The sequence below is a fragment of the Olea europaea genome, unplaced genomic scaffold (genome assembly GCF_002742605.1).
Source record: "Olea europaea var. sylvestris unplaced genomic scaffold, O_europaea_v1 scaffold3189, whole genome shotgun sequence".
NCBI classification, from domain to species: Eukaryota; Viridiplantae; Streptophyta; class Magnoliopsida; order Lamiales; family Oleaceae; genus Olea; species Olea europaea.
This window is the reverse complement of record NW_019250715.1, coordinates 5253-22898: the sequence shown is the minus strand read 5'-3', so window position 1 is coordinate 22898 and position 17646 is coordinate 5253. Positions and strand designations below refer to the sequence as shown.

Below are 17646 nucleotides of genomic sequence, written 5' to 3'. Positions count from 1 at the left end.
GTATATGTCAGTTTAGGGTTATGCATGTAAGAGAGAAATTAAGGGTAAAAGCTAAAATCATGGCAAACCCTCCCTTTGCAGATTCTACCTATTTCAAAATTGTCCACTCTTTTTTGCTTTAAAATGAAAAAAATTAAAATATTGTCAAAATAATAATTACAGACCCATTCATTCTATCGTTATTTAAAAGAATTAAATCAAAATTCAAAAACTTAACTTCTTTGAAAAATAAAAAGGCAGTAAAAATTCATTCTTGGATTGAATCTTTTGCAACTTTTTGAAGAACGAAAAAGAATTAAATAATAACTTACAATGGAATATTTTTCGGTTTTATAAAATGAAAAACAATTATAGAAATAAATTTTTGGCTCTGGTTCTTTTAAAAATAATAAGAAAAAACTAATGGATTTAGGTCTGTTAGTTATTTTTATTCGATAAAGTATACTAATATGCTTTTTATTAATTAACAACTTAATCATTAATTTAAATATATCTAATTATATGTGAACTTGATAAGTCAAGAATTAACCTGGTTTAAGCTTGGAGTTATATGTAATGTACTATTGTATGCATTCACTAACAGCAATGAATAGTAAATAGGTGGCTTCAATAACATTCTCAACGGATCATTAAACAGCCAAAAGACAGATTAATTAGGAAATTTATGATGTTCAAACTGATGACACGGTAAAGAAACTCAACCTACAGAACACAAACAGCAACTACATTCAAATTTGGAGCAAGTCCACAGAAAAATGTAAAACGCCAATGATAAACTGTGTTTTTGCTAAACCAAAAAGGAGATCAAGATCAAGTCCAGATCGACCATCCACATATTTCTAGACAACTGTCGACCGGTGTATTGCTGGAAGGATAAGCTCCTCAGAAGAGCTACTTCTTGTATACACGCTAATCTCGAACAGAAAATCCATAAATACTTATTGCTTCAACAGGACGTTTGTTGTAACCATTCTGACAGTAGAGGCAAAACATCATGTTGTCTTGACAACAGCTGCACGCACATTACCTAAGGATAATAGCAGAAAGAATTAGCAAGAATGCAAAAAGAAAAAATAGCATCTGGGATAAGCATCAGAGAGATCTATAAACTGAGGTCTCTTTGTACACGTCTTTTGACCACACATATAATTGACGATGCTGAGAAGAATAATAAGTTCTTCGAGACAAGAAAAAAAATACCAAATACTGATTATTTGATCTGATCACATAAAGAGTACAGTTTGTTATCAAACCATAATTCCAAAAAGGCCGAATATGTAAAGCAAAAAAAAAAATATTTTCAACAATCATTTGTTAATCTAATCACGGTCAGAGGTGAAGAGGTTGAGCCCCTATTTGACAGATTTATTTATTATTTTTTTCGGGGGGAGGGGGGGTGGGAATGAGTTTCGAATAGTAAATTTTCGGGAACATGTGGTTAAAAAGTACGAAAAATTTTGGGTTTACGTGAAGAATATTTTATTGTAAGAATGAGTAGTTGAAATGAGCATGAGAAAAAAGAATGAAAAAGAATGGTTGTTATGAATCATAAACAGAAGTGAATAGCATGCAGAAATGTACATGGCCTTAGGAATGGGTAACAGAATGCAAAAATAGAATACAATATTAGTGCAGCACAAAAGAGCAACTCTAGATCAGAAATCGAAGTGCACGATATATGCTTACATAAGATGAATAGACGATGGACCAGTAAAAGCTGCAACTTTTTGAGCACGCTGGCCCTCAGACTTGTAGAGCCCCTTCATGTCTTTTTTCATTTGCCGTGCCTCACGTCGTTCTGCTTTCAGTGCACTCTGCAAAAGAATAGTCCATATATTACCATAATTATGGCTTATACCATGACGAGGAATCATCCCTAAAGAGATGAAATATGGAAAGGAAGCCCCCACCCTCTACCTCCACTGGGGACAGGGAGAGGAGAAAAAGAGAACAAACACAAAGCCTTCAATGGATCAAATAATCAAACAATCGCATCTTCCTCAATCAAGGGAGAAAGATGTACTTTGAGATTTCTGGTCCACAATCACCATCACAAGAAAAAAGAAGTTATAGAATGAAAAGTAGGAATAGAACATTGCAAAAAGAATCAAAATATGGTCCAACTGTAGAAAATATTCAATATTTATTGACAGTCGTGTAATATTGTATGACCAAAGAAACATCATTTTGCACCTTTCTTTCTTTCTTTTCCTCCTTTGTCTCTAGACCTCGCGGCTTCCTCTTCTGTTGTTCAGTTCTTGAAGCATTCGGATCTTTCTTATCTATCACTTTTTCTGCATCATGCTTCTCTCTCTGGGGTAAAAAGCCCACAGGAAGCTTTTCTCTACCCTTTAAAACTATCAATTGCCTGACTGCACTCTGATCTCCAGATGTGGTTTCGACCATTTTCTTCTTCCTCCTTCCTCCTGGAGCTTCAATCTTAGCAGGGTGGTTGTCAAGATTTGAATATGTAGAGACAATAGTTTCACAATCCCATATTTCTGATTCGTCGCTACTGTCCTCAACAATCACAGCCTCTTGATCCAGGTTCTCATTTTCATACTTTTCACCATATTCCTTGCACCTACGGATCACATCAGCAGCAGCTTCTGGTGATTCAATATCTTCTGCTTCCTTGATAGCCAAGCCTTCTATAGGACGGTCCTTAAATGCATGTCCGATCTTTTCCGCAAGGGATTCTTGGCATTCATTTTCTTCATCAATGTAACCACTGTATTCTTCTTCACTGTCATTGCCATATTCCTGAAGCTCTAGCTACAAGAAAAACATAGTGTAAGAGACTTGGAATTATTTATCAGATGTGAACATACCACAACAGTATAGTTCAAGGATGTTAGAAATTAGATCAAGATTGGGACTTCTTTTAGTCGCCTATGTAGTAGATAACTCTGAGTTCGACGTCGAATAGCCAAAGTGAGTTCATCACCAGAGGCGTAAGCATAGGAGGCATATGCTGTAGGAAAAATAGTTGATTAACCAGTAACGATTGTCAAAACAAAATTGGATCTTACCAAGTCAAATTGCTCATCTAAAAGACGACGAGCTCTAGGTTTCTCACCATCCAAGCCAGAAAGGTTAGCCTCATTCGCTGGTCCACCAGGTGCATCCAAATCATCACTACCCTTGTGGCCAACCTTGGACTCTCCTTCCAAACTCAAGCGCTTATCGAGTTGTATATCAAGTGGACCTTCCGCGAAATTTGCTCTCATGATGAAATCCTCTTCCAAGTCCTCCACATCGGACCCAAAATTCGATGAATCACTCTCATCCAGCATTGCAGCCACTTCAGGATCCACCACTTTCTGTAATCTAGCCCCAACTGTCCTTGATGCAACATTATATAGTGAATTCTCATTCGAATCTTCATTCACCCTAGAAACCTCCACTCTTGAAGCGTCATAAGCCTACCAGGAATAATGTACAGATTTACAATGAAATTATATAAAAACAACATCAACTTCAAATACATAATCATGGCTCATAAAAACATCATTGATATAATGACTCTCCTTCCAACATGGGATGAAAATGAAGAACTGATTCTAATGCCAATAATCATTCCACGTTTTCAACTTTTGCACAGCCCTTGCATCACAAATAAATAATAAAAAATAAACGAGAAGCCCGTTCAAAACATATATTTTTCTTTTCCAAAAGCAATACTGATGAATAAATCAAGCAAATTGTGAAGGCAATACTGATGAATAAATTTAACCAATTGAAAAGGAAATATGATGAATAAATTAAGCTAATTTTGCCACATCATTGTTTTAACACAATATTTAACTCTTACAAATTTCACAAATTTTCAAAACATGAAACAATCTGACCTTAACATCTCGTGGCAACTGATTGAGATTAGCTTTTGGATTATGATAATAGGAAGAACCTCCGCCAGTATTTTTAATCTCCCTCATGTGTAGCAAATAATTGTACCCATCGTCTGGAAATCCTAGCTCCAGAATTTCCCTTCTCACGTGGTCCGGTAACGCCGTCGTCCTTTCATCTCTGTAGTTACATAATCCTCCATTGAAAGAATTTCCAGCCTCACCATCATTATCTTCGGGCGCGTCCGCAAAAATGGAACTCTGGTCGTCTGTTTGCTCTTCCTCGTTGAGGGATGTATTGGGTGTGTAGGGGTTGCTGTCGACCCGGACGAAGACCCGATCGCCAGAGGGTCCAGATGAGTAGTTCGGGTCAGAAGTGTCCCGTGCCATGAGCTGGAACGTGGCAGATTTTTTCTTGTCAAAGAATTTCTTTGTCTTTCCCATTGTTTGGACGATTTCTTCTTGCTGAATGTAGAAAAAGTTCAAGAGCTACGATTAGCTAGAGATTGCAATCAGGGGCGGAGGTCCTGGGTATTTCACCAATGAAAAACCGTAAACAACCGCATCAAAAATTTAAGAGAAAAATATCGTTGAAAAAATAAATGTTTCTGGAGAAAGATTAACATCAAGAAACAATGATTCTGGAAAAGTAAAATAAATTATAAGGAGCTGAGTTCAAATTAAATCATTCACAACAAACAAATCGATTCTATTTCAACATATGAAGCCCGTTTTGAACACTAATACAATCCGATACTACCTCCCAAGTTTGGTTATGAAGAAGTTGAGAAGAAATCACGACAACATAAGATAAATTGGTGCCGAGAGTTGATGAATATAGTCCCAAATTTTTAGTGCAATAGCGAGAGAAAAAACCTAGGCTGCTCTTCCCCTTGCTAAACAGACGTGGGTTATCCTTTGATAGGCCTGCCTTCTAACTGGGCCTATGGAGGAAATTAGACCCAATACTCTAAAAAAAAAATATTAGATTAATACACTAAAATAAATTAAAACATGCTTAACTATAATTAATACGTAACAATTTCCAAAACCTTCCTGTCAATATTTTATTGCATAAAATAAATCACACACCCCACATTTGTATGTAACCTGTAACACTCCTGATACTATCAAAAATCATACCTGTAGATTTTTCGAGCTTGATGATTGGTGAGGAGCACGAACGTAATCTTCCGATACCTGAAACAAAGGCAACGAGGTGTGTTCTCGTCGCCCCTTCGATGCTTAAGTCAGAAAAGGAAATATATGCGTGAGGCTATGTGCTGAAGAACAATGAAAAAACGTACCTGAATAATGACCCAAGGTTCTGCTTTTATAGGAGTATGTAGTGTACTCCTAGTAGGATTGTGTTGGTTGGATGTTTTTATCCAAGGGAATTTCTATTATAAGGAGTGTCCTACTTGTAATGGAATTGTTTGACAAGTGGTGTCAGGGTTGATGTAGAATCCTTTGGTGTTTAGGTTTGTTAGTTAGGTACCCGGGTCTTAGGAGCCATGTTGGTGGTGTATGTCTCGAGGACTATTCTCGAGGACATTGATAGAATGTAAATGTGTCCTCGAGGTATCTCGAGGACTACGATACCTCGAGGACTTAGGGTGACCCCGAGGACCATAGAAGAGAAATGAGGTGGGGTATATATTGAGTCCTCGGGGTATATCAATATTGGCATAGTCACTGGCCCCCGTGCACTCGTCCTAGAGATCAAGCTCTTAGGATGGGGTGCACATGGGTTATGTCATTTCTCGAACCTTCGTCGAGAAGTGATGCTGATGATATAGGTCGAGATATGACCGTTGCAGAGAGTGGCTTGGATTTGTGACACATGTCTTCGTGGACGGTTGTAGATAGCGACCTTTGGCCTCCCATCGTTTTCATCTATAAATACTATTGTTCTCACCTTCATTTTTCACTTTTACCCACTGTAAATCAGAGTTCTGCGAGGTCGTGCTCGAGAAAAACACTTTGGGAACTTCTCAAGTCGTCGGGAACTCCAGGTAAGGCTCGAGACTTTAAGTTATTCATAAGCTAGGCCTTAAGTTTGTTAAGTGATGTTGAGTAGTGAGGGTCGAGAATCTTCTAACAGTTCTAGTAGTAGTGAGGACGTAGGGACCTCGATAATACCGACGGCTATTCCCCTAGAGGCTACTCCCGAGGCCCAGGTTAATATGGTTTTTGAGTATCCCGACGAACCCTGTAGGCTTAAAGAGCACTCAGTCATAGCTGCAGCTAGGGAATATGGTATAATGCCTAATTGCGATGTTAGATTTCCTGACCCCGAGAATAGGATTATTCGAGCACGACGAGGGGAGTTTGTTATTTTTAGGGAGACCTTTAAGGCTGGCTTTAGGTGGCCCCTTCACCCCTTCTTTATTGCTCTATTAGTCGAGCACTCCATGTGCCCGGGGCAGTTAGTGCCCAACGCCTGGAGAATGCTCGTTTATTTTTTTATAGCATGTAGATACTTAGGTATCGAACCCAACATTAGCCTCAGCAAATTAGTGTTCGAGCTTAAGAAGCATCCTCGATACACTTGTTTTGGCTATCTCTCGACGATTGGGGGCTTTAAAATCCCGAGGATGGCGAGCTCTTTAAAGGGGTGGAGGGAGGGGTGGTTTTATGTTATAGCCCAAGAACCCGATCTTCCTTTCTGGCCTGATTGGGGAATCCCCGACGCCGAGAAGTTTTGTGAGGGCCAGGTGTATCCGGATGTTTTGGAAGAGCATAGGAGGATGCTGGTCGGGCTCAGCCCCCTTTTCTCGACGATGAAGGAGATTGGGGAGGAGGTTATAGACCTGGCAGATATTAGAGGCGTCGAGGGTAGGGATGTTCCTTTATTATTATTTTTTGAAAAATACCCTGACCTTGTGCTCGTTCTAAAATGTTTGTAAATATTTGCAGATATGTCTTTTGATCCTCGAGCTCTCCGGAACTTTGTCAGCACAAGGGGAGACGCTCATCCACAGGGGCAGCCCCCGAGGAAGAAAAGCAAGAAGAGGCCTCGAGGGGCTCCTGAGGGTGCGAGGGGGCATGGCGAAACTTCTCGAGCTCATCCACAAGTCTCGACCCCTTTGCAACCGAACCTTAGATCTCCCACTCCTCGGGTCGTCACTCCTTGGCCTCCTTCTGAAGTGGTTGACCTTGAGGATGACCCGTCTCTTACCAGGGACTTCGAGACTTGCCACCTCGCTCCTGAGCTCGTTAACAAATACAAAGAGGAGGTCAAGCTCGAGGATGGGATGAAGGTCCTCGAGGGTCTTACAGTGAAGGTAATCTTCGAACTTTCGACTTTAGCCTTGAGTTTATTGGTCGAACTTAATACTTGACATTTTCTTCATTTTTTCCAGATGTTGAGTATAGCTCGAGGACTCTCTCTGCAAGGGCTCGAGGAGGCCAAGAGGGCAGCTGGGGTCGAGACGTCCATGGCCTCTAAGGACAGCAGGATTCAAGACCTCGAGGCACAGGTCGAGGTTTTATTGAAGGAGCGTGATGACGCGAGGAGGGAGGCTGCAAAGGCCAGGGATGACCTGGTTATAGCAAAGGATGAGGTCGAGGGCGCGAGGCTCGAGCTCATCCAGAAGACAGAGGATTTCGGGCGCGAGCTCGCGGCTGTCAGGGAGAGGGCTTGGGAGGAGTTTAAAACCTCCGAGGATTGCGACAAGATAAAAGGGGAGTATGCGTTGGGGGCGTACTTCCATGCTCTGAAAGAAGCCCAGGCCTTCCTCCGTGAGAAGTTGCCCGACGTCACTCCAGACGACTTGAAGACAGTGCCTTCCATTGCTGATACATTGGAGATCTCAGGCTCGGAAGATGGAGGAGGATCGGGTGGAGATGATGAGGATGGTCTTGAGGACGACGTTGAGATCGACATCAGCAACCTCGACCCTCCTCTTGGCCACATTGGATGACTTCCCCACCCCGATCCTTTGTAATTTTTTGTTTAATTTTGACAATGTAAATTGATCGAGGACTATGTATGTTCTTAAAGTTAATTTATTCGAACTATTTATCTCGACCCCTTGGACTCCATACATTCGAGCAAACAAATTGGAAACTAACTGCTCATGCGACATTGAAGTGTTTACTCGAGGATTCCACAACTCGAGCGCATTTAAGGGATTAAAAAGTGGCAGACATACATTCTCGAGGACTGTAATCTCGAGCACAAATATATAAAAAATAATGATGTGACATTCTCGAGGACAATTAATCTTAAAAAATGAGTGCATTCTCGAGGACTGTAATCCCGAGCACAACTAACTTTAAAAATTGATAGTGACATTCTCGAGGACTGTAATCCTGAGCACAACTAACTTTAAAAATTGATAGTGACATTCTCGAGGACTGTAATCCTCGAGCACAACTAAACTTTCAAAACTGAGTGACATTCTCGAGGACTGTAATCCTCGAGCACACTAAACTTTAAAAAGTTGGGGTGTGATTTCCTCGAGGACTGTAATCCTCGAGCACACTAACTTTAAAAAGTTGGGTTGTGAAATCCTCGAGGGCTATAACCTCGAGCACACTAAACTTTAAAAAGTTATAATGTGAGATTCTCAGGGGTGTCCAAAATGATGTGGGATTTTTGTATGTCCCTGGGCGATACTATAATGGTTTACACTTGACTATATGATCAAGGCTTTTTGTGCTTGCGCAGGGCAAAGCTTTGGTACTTGCTTGAGACAAGGCATTTTTGACTGCTTGCCTGGGGCAAGGCTTTTTGAGTGCTTGCCTGGGGCATGGCTTCTTTGAGTGCTTGCCTGGGGCAAGGCTTCTTTGAGTGCTTGCCTGGGGCAAGGCTTTTTTGTGTGCTTGCGCGGGGCAAGGCTTTTTTGTGCTTGCGCGGGGCAAGGCTTTTTGGAGTGCTTGCCTGGGGCAAGGCTTCTTTGGAGTGCTTGCCTGGGGCAAGGCTTCTTTGAGTACTTGCCTGGGGCAAGGCTTTTTGGAGTGCTTGCCTGGGGCAAGGCTTCTTTGAGTGCTTGCCTGGTGCAAGACTTTTACTAAAGGGCTGTTATACCCGAAACTTGAATTTACTAATTTTTCAGACTGAACTTGGATTTATATTGTATCCAAGCTGCCTACGTACCCAAATGGGATCAAGCCGAACGTAGTTCATTACAAAAGAGAACGAAAAATATGCATGGGCACGCAGACCCGCTAAACTAGAAATAAAATGCAGAAAAAGAAAATCTCCTAAAAGGCGTCAGGAATTTTACTTGTAATATATTTTTAGATTGTCGGCATTCCAGGGCCTCGGAAGAGATCTGCCCGAGGTGTCTCTTAGGCTGTATGCTCCTTTGCGAACCTGTCGTATGACCTCAAAGGGCCCTTCCCAGATGGACCCGAGTTTCCCTGGGGGGTGGCCTGCTGCTTCGGCCCTCCTCAAGACCAAATCGCCAGCTCTGAACCTCCGAGCCTTGACTTTGCTATTAAAATGTTTCGCTGTCTTAGTTTGGTAAGAGGCCACCTTTTTAGCGGCTTGCTCCCGTACTTCTTCCAAGAGATCAAGATGTTCAGCTGTATGCTCCGAGGTTTCTGGCACAAGCCTCCTATGGCTTGGCAGTCTAATTTCCACCGGGACCATTGCTTTAATGCCATAGGCTAACATAAAAGGGGTTTCTCCTGTGGTTGTCCTATGAGTTATTCTATACATCAAAAGTATAGAAGGCAGCTCGTCGGACCAAGAACCCCTTGCATCGGTTATTCTTGTTCGGAGGTCTTGCAATATGATTCGATTTGTTACCTCGGCCAGGCCATTGCTCTGAGGATGAGAAACTGATGTCAGACGGTGATCAATCCCAAGGTTTGAGCAAAAGTTTCTAAACTGTTGGTTGTCAAATTGCCTGCCATTGTCGGTGATGAGGACCTTTGGTATCCCAAACCTGCAAATGATAGACCTCCAAGTGAAGGCTCTTAGCTTGGGCTCCGATATTGTGGCGAGAGGTTTGGCCTCTACCCATTTTGTGAAGTACTCTACTGCTACAGCAACAAACTTTAATTGGCCTCTTGCCACAGGAAAGGGGCCGAGGATGTCAACTCCCCATTGTTCAAACGGGGCCGAACAATTAATGTTGGTGAGATCTTCGGCTGGTGAGTGGATAACATTACCAAACCTCTAGCACCTATCACATCTTTTAACATATTCTGAGGCGTCTTTTTTCATAGTGGCCAGTAGTATCCATATCGTACGAGTTTAAAGGCCAAGGCCCTGGCTCCTTGATGATTCCCGCACACACCTTCATGAACTTCAGCAAGGGCCTGGGATGATTCTGATGGCCTGAGGCACCTTAGGTATGGAAGAGTAATACTTCTGCGAAAGAGGACACCGCTGATCATGCAGTACCTAGGAGCTCGGGCTCTGATGCTTCTGGCCAACCTGGCATCGCTTGGTAGATTTTCGCTTGTGATGAATTCTATGATCGGGTCCATCCAGGATGGTTCGTTGTCAATGTCCATGATGTCGAGGATTTGACTGATGCTGGATTCTGTGATGATTTTAATGTGAACCGTTCTGTCAAGGCCGTCTGCCCCCATGAACACAAGCCTGGATAATGCGTCGGCTTTTCCATTGTCCTTTCGAGCAATTTTTGTAATTTCACAGCTCTTGAATTTTCGTTGAAGATCCTGAACCTTCATACAGTACAAACTCATTTTCTCCTCCTTTCTTTCAAATGATCCTTCAATCTGTCCGACCACTAGCTGTGAATCGCTGAATATCTTTACGAACTTGAGCTATAGGCAAAGGGCTAGCTCAAGAGCAATAACGACGGCCTTATACTCGGCCTCGTTTTTGGTTGCTTCAAACTCGAACCTGAGAGCGCATTGGATCTCTGTTTGTTTGTCAGGGCTGATGATGATGACCCCTGCGCCCGAGCCCGAGGAGTTCGATGCTCCATCCACAAATATCTGCCAAGTGTCCAAATTAGTGCTCATGCTCGAGCTGTCACCTGGCCCCCGAGGCCTAGGGGTTAGTTCTGCAATGAAGTCGGCTAGAGCTTGGGCTTTGATAGATGGGCGTGGTTTGAATTCCATGTCAAATTCTCTAAGCTCGATTGCCCATTTCATCAGTCTTCCTGATACGTCCGGCTTCTGAAGTATATGCCTAAGTGGTTGATTAGTGAGCACCACAATAGGGTGAGACTGAAAATACTGCCGGAGTTTCCGTGCTGCTATAACCAAGGCAAGGGCAAGTTGTTCCGCCAAAGTATACCTTGTTCCTGCATCCAGTAGGACCTTGCTTACATAGTAGATAGGTTGCTGGACTTTGTTGACCTCTTTCACCAAGACCCCGCTGACAGCATTTTGAGATACGGCCAAGTACAAAAATAAGGTGTCACCAGGCTCAGGCCTAGTGAGAATAGGTGGAGATGCCAATGTCTGCTTGAGCTCCTGGAAAGCTTTCTCACAGTCTTCACTCCAATCAAAGCCTTGGTTTCCTCTAAGGACTTTGAAGAAAGGATAGCACCTGTCTGATGCTCGGGACATGAACCTGTTCAAGGCTGCTATCCTACCAGTCAACCTCTGTACCTCTTTCTTGTTCCTTGGTGATTCCATAGACGCCAAGGCTTGTATTTTGTCAGGGTTGGCCTCTATCCCCCGGTGAGTGATCATGAAGCCCAAAAACTTGCCCGAGGCCACGCCAAATGCACATTTTGCGGGGTTCAACTTCATTCCGTACTTTCGCAAGGTGTTGAACACTTCTTCAAGATCTGAAATATGTTGGTCCACCTGTTTGCTTTTGACCACCATGTCATCAACGTACGCCTCCACGTTCCTTCCAATTAAGTTAGCAAAGACTTTGTTGATGAGCCTTTGGTATGTTGCCCCTACATTCTTCAAACCGAAAGGCATGACCTTATAACAGTATATGGCGGAATCGGCCATGAATGAGGTCTTTTCTTGATCTTCCTCAGCCATGAGGATTTGATGATAACCAGAAAATGCATCCAAGAAGCTGTATAGCTTATGTCCAGACGTGCTATCCACCAAGTTGTCAATCCGTGGTAGGGGATAACTATCCTTTGGACATGCTTTGTTAAGATCTGTGAAGTCGATGCAGACCCTCCACTTACCATTGGCCTTCTTTACTAAAACAACATTGGCAAGACAATCGGGATATTGGACCTCCCGAATGAACTGAGCGCTGACGAGTTTGTTAATTTCTTCTCGAATGACCTCCCGACGTTCTGGGGCAAACTGTCTTTTCCTCTGCTTTACTGGTCTGGCCCCCGGGCTTATTTTAAGCCTATGTACTGCAATTTTAGGGTCTAACCCTGACATATCCTCAACCTTCCAGGCAAAAACGTCAATGTTGCGAGATAAGCAACCAACAAGTTCTGTCTTTAGGGTGACGTCAAGATCCCGACCAATAGTCACCTTCTTATCATGCTCAAGCTCAATTTCCGTCAATTCTTCGACAGGGTCAAGTCTGACTTGTTGCCCGTCCTCGGGATCCATCCTCGAGATTTGCATGACGTCGTTATTTATTTCCCGAACGCTGGCAACATAGCATTGTCTGGTAGCTGTCTGGTCTCCACGGATGACCCCAACGCCATTACTTGTTGGAAACTTCATGGCCAGGTGGAAGGTAGACACAATGGCTTTAATCTTGTTCAGAAGTGGTCTTCCCAGAATAGCGTTATAGGCCATTGAGACACGTACCACTTGGAAAGATGTCATCTCCGTAACCTGTTTCTGGCCAGAACCCAAAGTTAGAGGGAGCTCGACGACACCCTCTGGAGTGATGACTCCTTCCCCAAACCCCTGGAGAGGAGTTTTAACCGTTTTGAGCTGCTGAGATGAGATTCCCATTTTGGCAAAAGCTTCTTGTGAAAGTATATTGGCCGCACTCCCGTTGTCAACCAAGATCCTCTTTACTTCAAAATTGGCCAAAATGGCTAAGATTACCAAGGCATCATCATGTGGGAGCGATACGCCTTCTAAGTCTCCGGTCCCAAAAGTAATATCCTCCTCCAGCTTTCCATGAGGCATCCCAGAGGCCAAGGCATATCGTCGGGCATATTGTTTTCTTCCACTGTTGGAGTCTCCTCCCGAGGCAATACCTCCAATGATGATATTGATGGTTCCAGCAGTGGGTTGACCATCCCTTTTTGCCTCAAGGTCTTTTTCCCTGCCACGATCATTCCTCGGGTGTTTGTCGTTAACGACGTAGGAGCTCAGGAGTCCTCTTTTAATAAGGGCTTCAATCTCCCGTTGCAAGGCCTTACAGTTCTCCGTGGTATGCCCATGATCCCGATAGAACTCACAGTACTTGTTCATGTCCCTGGATTCGGGTGGTGACCTCATTCTGACAGGCCATTTCAGTTCCTTCATATCCTTGATCTCCATCAATATATTGGTCTTTGACGTATTTAAACGCGTGAACGGCGTCGGGAGAACCTCCTGTCTCTATTTTTTCCGATGTTGTTCTTCACGGGGGTTCGGGTCTTGCTGTCTTTTATGCTCGACCCTGTCATGGGATGGTCCAACCTTTCTCGGGTTCAGTGTTTCCTCCATATTTATGTACTTCTCAGCTCGGATAAGAAGCTCGATGACTGTCTTTGGTGAAGTTTTGGATAAAGACATCTTGAAAATCTCGCACTTTATGGCATATGTGAGGGCAGAAACTGCTGCAGTTATGTGTAGGTCGGGAATCTGAAGTCTTTCCTTGTTGAACCTGGTCATGAAGTCATGTAGGTTCTCATTTTGCCCTTGTCTAAGTTGCATGAGGGAAGCCGCTGTCTTCCTGATGCGTTTGCTGCTTACGAAGAAAGCGGAGAACTTGTCCGCCAAATCCGAGAATGAGGCTATGGAGTTGAACTCTAAGGTTGAGAACCAATCCCTAGCAGCATTCGTCAAAGTTTGCGGGAAGGCCTTGCACATCACCTGATCCGGTGCGACCTGTAAATTCATGACGTCCGTGTATACGTTCAGATGATTGATTGGATCAGTGGTCCCATCATATTCTTTGATCCTAGGATACTTAAATCTGTCTGGCAAGGGGAATGTTAATATCTCGGGAGTAAAGGGAGTGTTGGGACTGAATCTTGTTGTCCCTTTGTTGCCCTGGAGTAGGCCCGCCGTAGTTCCTTCTTGAATAATCCTAGCGAGTTCCCCAGACTCCATGGTCACTGATCTCAAGGCCGAGGTCACCTGTGGTATACCCGAGGCCCCTGCTCCGCCATTGTCAGGGACATGAGCTCGAGCTCGAGCATCAGCCATAAAACCCCCCTGGGGTGCCGGATGCTAATTTCTTTGACTTAGCAGCTGAGTCAATGTGGCGACCTGTTGTCTGAGCTCTTCAAAGGCTCCAGTAGTGACGACTGCCGGATGGGGCTCTGGCACTTCTGATGATTCCTCTTGAGGAACAGGGATATCCTCAGGAGGGGGTTGGTTTGGAGCGGATGAGCTTGCGGGTGGAAGACCTGATCGTGTGTTTACCATGGCTTTTGGTAGCGATTCCCACAGACGGCGCCAATGATGCTACCAAAAATCGTACCTGTAGATTTCCCGAGCTTGATGACTGGTGAGGAGCACGAATGTGATCTTCCGATACCTGAAACAAAGGCAACGAGGTGTGTTCTCGTCGCCCCTCCGATGCTTAAGTCAGAAAGGGAAATATATGCGTGAGGCTATGTGCTGAAGAACAATGAAAAAACGTACCTGAATAATGGCCCAAGGTTCTGCTTTTATAGGAGTATGTAGTGTACTCCTAGTAGGATTGTGTTGGTTGGATTTTTTATCCAAGGGAATTTCTATTATAAGGAGTGTCCTACTTGTAATGGAATTGTTTGACAAGTGGTGTCAGGGTTGATGTAGAATCCTTGGGTGTTTAGGTTTGTTAGTTAGGTACCCGGGTCTTAGGAGCCATGTTGGTGGTGTATGTCTCGAGGACATTGATAGAATGTAAATGTGTCCTCGAGGTATCTCGAGGACTACGATACCTCGAGGACTTAGGGTGACCCCGAGGACCATAGAAGAGAAATGAGGTGGGGTATATATTGAGTCCTCGGGATACACTCCTCGGGGTATATCAATATTGGCATAGTCAACTCCTATAAAAATTTTCCCAGTACATATAGCCTACTTAATCAAAAGTTCTGTAAATCACCCACCATGCGCGGATTGGAGAAAGCGCCAAGATTAAAGAATAGAAGAAGAGAAATACAGAAAACACATAACACCGTTGCGAACTCCTACCATAAAATCGAAAACTTCTCCGTCTTGAACTTCTTCCCGGTGGAAGACTTTATACTAGAAACCATATGGTCTTTCTTAGGAATAAGAAAAGGAGTAATTTCACTTGCATGGGTCTCGTCTTTGGGACAACATCATTCTTCGATCTTGGATATCAAAGACTTCAGATTTCTCTCACAATTCTTTTAAAAAATTAATAACGATTTTTTATTTTAAGAATTTGCTTTTAGACATATTTGAATATATTTTTTTAAGTGTTTTGTCTAATTAAAAATGATTTTTTTCTTTTTCTTTTCAAGAAAGCTAGTCACCATGATTTCCTCTAGAAACTCATCTACATAAAGCAAAAGCAAAAATCTTATCAAACGAGCCTTGTGCGTTGTCCATGTGTTCATCGTTTTTCTACACGACTCAAGTCACTATTTTAGCACGGCCCTGTTTGTCATCCATTATTTGAAAATTAAAGAGTTTTGAATAATATTTTTTAGAGAATGTGTGGTTAAAAAATTTAAAAACAAAATTATTGGTTTATTTGTAAAATATTTTATTGTGTAATTGTAGTGAAGGATGCGAATTTCTTTGACTTAGCAGCTGAGTCAATGTGGCGACCTGTTGTCTGAGCTCTTCAAAGGCTCCAGTAGTGACGACTGCCGGATGGGGCTCTGGCACTTCTGATGATTCCTCTTGAGGAACAGGGATATCCTCAGGAGGGGGTTGGTTTGGAGCGGATGAGCTTGCGGGTGGAAGACCTGATCGTGTGTTTACCATGGCTTTTGGTAGCGATTCCCACAGACGGCGCCAATGATGCTACCAAAAATCGTACCTGTAGATTTCCCGAGCTTGATGACTGGTGAGGAGCACGAATGTGATCTTCCGATACCTGAAACAAAGGCAACGAGGTGTGTTCTCGTCGCCCCTCCGATGCTTAAGTCAGAAAGGGAAATATATGCGTGAGGCTATGTGCTGAAGAACAATGAAAAAACGTACCTGAATAATGGCCCAAGGTTCTGCTTTTATAGGAGTATGTAGTGTACTCCTAGTAGGATTGTGTTGGTTGGATTTTTTATCCAAGGGAATTTCTATTATAAGGAGTGTCCTACTTGTAATGGAATTGTTTGACAAGTGGTGTCAGGGTTGATGTAGAATCCTTGGGTGTTTAGGTTTGTTAGTTAGGTACCCGGGTCTTAGGAGCCATGTTGGTGGTGTATGTCTCGAGGACATTGATAGAATGTAAATGTGTCCTCGAGGTATCTCGAGGACTACGATACCTCGAGGACTTAGGGTGACCCCGAGGACCATAGAAGAGAAATGAGGTGGGGTATATATTGAGTCCTCGGGATACACTCCTCGGGGTATATCAATATTGGCATAGTCAACTCCTATAAAAATTTTCCCAGTACATATAGCCTACTTAATCAAAAGTTCTGTAAATCACCCACCATGCGCGGATTGGAGAAAGCGCCAAGATTAAAGAATAGAAGAAGAGAAATACAGAAAACACATAACACCGTTGCGAACTCCTACCATAAAATCGAAAACTTCTCCGTCTTGAACTTCTTCCCGGTGGAAGACTTCGCATTCTTCTCTTTTTCCCTATCCAACATCCGCTCTCCAATTTACATCGCCAAACCTAGTATCGCCACCGTTGAAAATGTCGATAAAGATGATGTGTAAGACAACCACATTTTCAAGAAATTGTGAGGGAGAAAACACTTCAAAATTTTAATCTTAATTGTAATAATTACAGAAGAAATTGATCCAGATTGGTTTACAAACGTTGATGGGTTGAAACTCAAATACGTTGAATGCCAATGAAAATTTTCTTTAAGAATTTATGTAATAACTGAAAATAGGGGAAAAAATTATTCGTTCACTTTATGGGTTCAGAAAATGAATGTGAAATACATATATAGATAAGGGGTGGATAGAAAACACATAAGGGTCCGTTTGATTGCAAGCAAGAAAATTGCATGGAAAGAAAATATTTTTCAGGGAATTCAATTACCCGGAAATTATTTACATGGAAATTGTTGATTACATGTGTTTGATTGGCTTAAATTTCAACCAAGAAAATGTTGCAATTTTCCATCTTTTGGTGTTTGATAGCCATTATTTTCCATGAAAATACTCATTTTTTTTTCAACTTTTGTTTTTTGATAACCACTATATTCCATGGAAATTGTAACTTTTTCCATGGAAATTATAAATATTTTCCATGAAAATTGGTCAATCAATTTTTAGAAAAGGTACGACTATTTACATCCACAGTTTTTTATATATTCATCCCACACTATATTCATTCCTATAAAAATATAAAAAAATTATTATTATCATCCACGTTAGTTTCCAATATTGTCCTTATGAATTAATTCATTTAAATACTATATATATACACAAATTTTATATATTCATCCCACTCTAAATACATCCCTAAAACAATTTCAAAATCTTAAAATAATCACTATATTCATTCTCATTATATATAACATCAACATCCTTACAATTCAATAATTAATCCTATAAACAAAATATTATATTCGAAATAAAATTAAATGTTCCATAGGTGTGTTATTTACCACATGAA

The 17646-nt window shown here is 42.2% G+C and overlaps 2 protein-coding genes across 5 annotated transcripts; one reads left to right on the top strand and one right to left on the bottom strand.

Moving 5' to 3' along the window:
- Positions 1–588: 588 nt before the first annotated feature.
- LOC111385511 (protein LTV1 homolog) lies at positions 589–4749 on the bottom strand. Of its 4 annotated transcripts, none has more exons than XM_023009906.1 (6): positions 4609–4749; positions 3852–4313; positions 3033–3425; positions 2194–2775; positions 1687–1814; positions 589–1027 (listed from the first exon to the last, which is right to left on the bottom strand). In XM_023009906.1, the coding sequence occupies exons 2-6, from the start codon at positions 4290–4292 to the stop codon at positions 1024–1026; spliced, it is 1548 nt and encodes a 515-aa protein (XP_022865674.1). In that variant the 5' UTR covers positions 4293–4313; positions 4609–4749; the 3' UTR covers positions 589–1023. The 4 variants fall into 4 exon arrangements, with proteins under 4 accessions (XP_022865674.1, XP_022865671.1, XP_022865672.1 ...); XM_023009903.1 differs by having other exon boundaries at positions 3852–4375; positions 4609–4739; XM_023009904.1 differs by lacking the exon at positions 589–1027 and having other exon boundaries at positions 1683–1814; positions 3852–4375; positions 4609–4739.
- A 1989-nt stretch (positions 4750–6738) lies between these two features.
- On the top strand, positions 6739–9880 carry LOC111385512. Its single transcript, XM_023009907.1, has 2 exons — positions 6739–7135; positions 7214–9880. The coding sequence occupies exons 1-2, from the start codon at positions 6770–6772 to the stop codon at positions 7772–7774; spliced, it is 927 nt and encodes a 308-aa protein (XP_022865675.1). The 5' UTR covers positions 6739–6769; the 3' UTR covers positions 7775–9880.
- Positions 9881–17646: the final 7766 nt, after the last annotated feature.